The 1,362-nt window shown below is 45.4% G+C and overlaps 1 protein-coding gene across 1 annotated transcript; it reads left to right on the top strand.

Annotated features, from left to right (window-relative positions):
• Positions 1–242: 242 nt before the first annotated feature.
• Positions 243–1,118, top strand: LOC21385356 (dehydration-responsive element-binding protein 1E). The gene is given in 2 exon segments (XM_024166858.1): positions 243–695; positions 698–1,118. Coding segments are annotated over 2 exon segments (720 nt in total). The 5' UTR covers positions 243–305; the 3' UTR covers positions 1,028–1,118.
• Positions 1,119–1,362: the final 244 nt, after the last annotated feature.

Below are 1,362 nucleotides of genomic sequence, written 5' to 3'. Positions count from 1 at the left end.
ACCAGTCAAACCGAAAAGTCCCCAACTTACTAATTAAGTTCTTTTTTTTTTTTTTTGTCTTCTACTTTCCTCCAAAACACCAGTGGAAACCGTGGCCTATTCGAAACTCCAGATTAACTGGCAAAATCAAATCTTATCAATTCAATTCATGCTTTTCCGTGTTCAATTCGCGCCAACACCAAATCAAAACTATAAAACCCCATTTCATTTCTCATGAAACGCTCAAAAAAGCTTCCAAATAAATCTATTTCTTCAGCTCTCAATTCTACTACTACTAAAAGTATACTCAAAGTGAGCTGATTTTAATGGATAATTTTAATAACTTGAGCCAATTCTCGGACCCTTATCCATTGGTGTGGAACAGTGATAGTACTACTCTGGAGTGTTACAAGGCTGAGAGCTCTTCTATGTCAGCTGATTCTGGATTGAGCCGAGCTTCGAATTCGGACGAGGAAGTGATTTTGGCGGCGAGCCGGCCGAAGAAGAGGGCGGGGAGGAGGGTGTTCAAGGAGACCAGGCACCCGGTGTACCGCGGGGTGCGGCGGAGAAACAACAACAAGTGGGTTTGCGAGCTCCGAGAGCCGAACAAGAAGACGAGGATATGGCTCGGGACGTACCCGACGGCGGAGATGGCGGCGCGTGCGCACGACGTGGCGGCCCTGGCCTTCCGGGGGCGGTCGGCCTGCCTCACATTTGCGCGGACTCGACATGGCGGCTCCCGGCGCCTGCCTCGAGCGATGCTAATGATATCCGCGCGGCCGCGGCGGAGGCTGCGAAGGCGTTCCGGCCTCGGGAATACGGCGGGGTTTTGGGGAGTAGCGAAGGGATGGTGGTGGAGAAGGAGGAGGAGAAGGGTGTGGAGGAGGAGCAGAGAGTGTTTTATTTGGATGAAGAGGAAGTGTTTGGCATGCCAAGTTTTTTTGCTGACCTGGCAGAAGGCCTACTTCTCCCTCCACCACCTAGTTATATGAGCTCCGATGATGTGGCGATTGATGCTGACGTGTCTCTGTGGAGTTATTCTATATGATGGATGATCATGTACCTGTAAATATAGCGTGCGTGACGTTTAAATTAAAAAGTTACTTGTATGTTTTTTCTCTAATCCAAAATGGATTAGATTGGACTTTTGAAGAGAAAAAAAAAAGGATTAGATTGGAAATTGTAGGCGTGACAAAGAAATATGTTCTTTTTTGATGTGTTGTATGATTTTTTTTTTTTTTTTTCAATATGTAGATAATCAATTGATGTAGCTTTTTGCATCTATGAATCTAATTGGGTTGGACTTGGACTCCAATCAAAACTCAAAACTGTTCGTTTTTGGCCCATTTCTTAAAAGTACACTTATATATGTGGATTTTGTTG

The sequence above is a fragment of the Morus notabilis genome, unplaced genomic scaffold (assembly GCF_000414095.1).
Source record: "Morus notabilis unplaced genomic scaffold, ASM41409v2 Scaffold2017, whole genome shotgun sequence".
Taxonomy (NCBI): Eukaryota; Viridiplantae; Streptophyta; class Magnoliopsida; order Rosales; family Moraceae; genus Morus; species Morus notabilis.
Note: the sequence above shows the minus strand (reverse complement) of the source record. Positions and strands in the feature narration are given on the sequence as shown.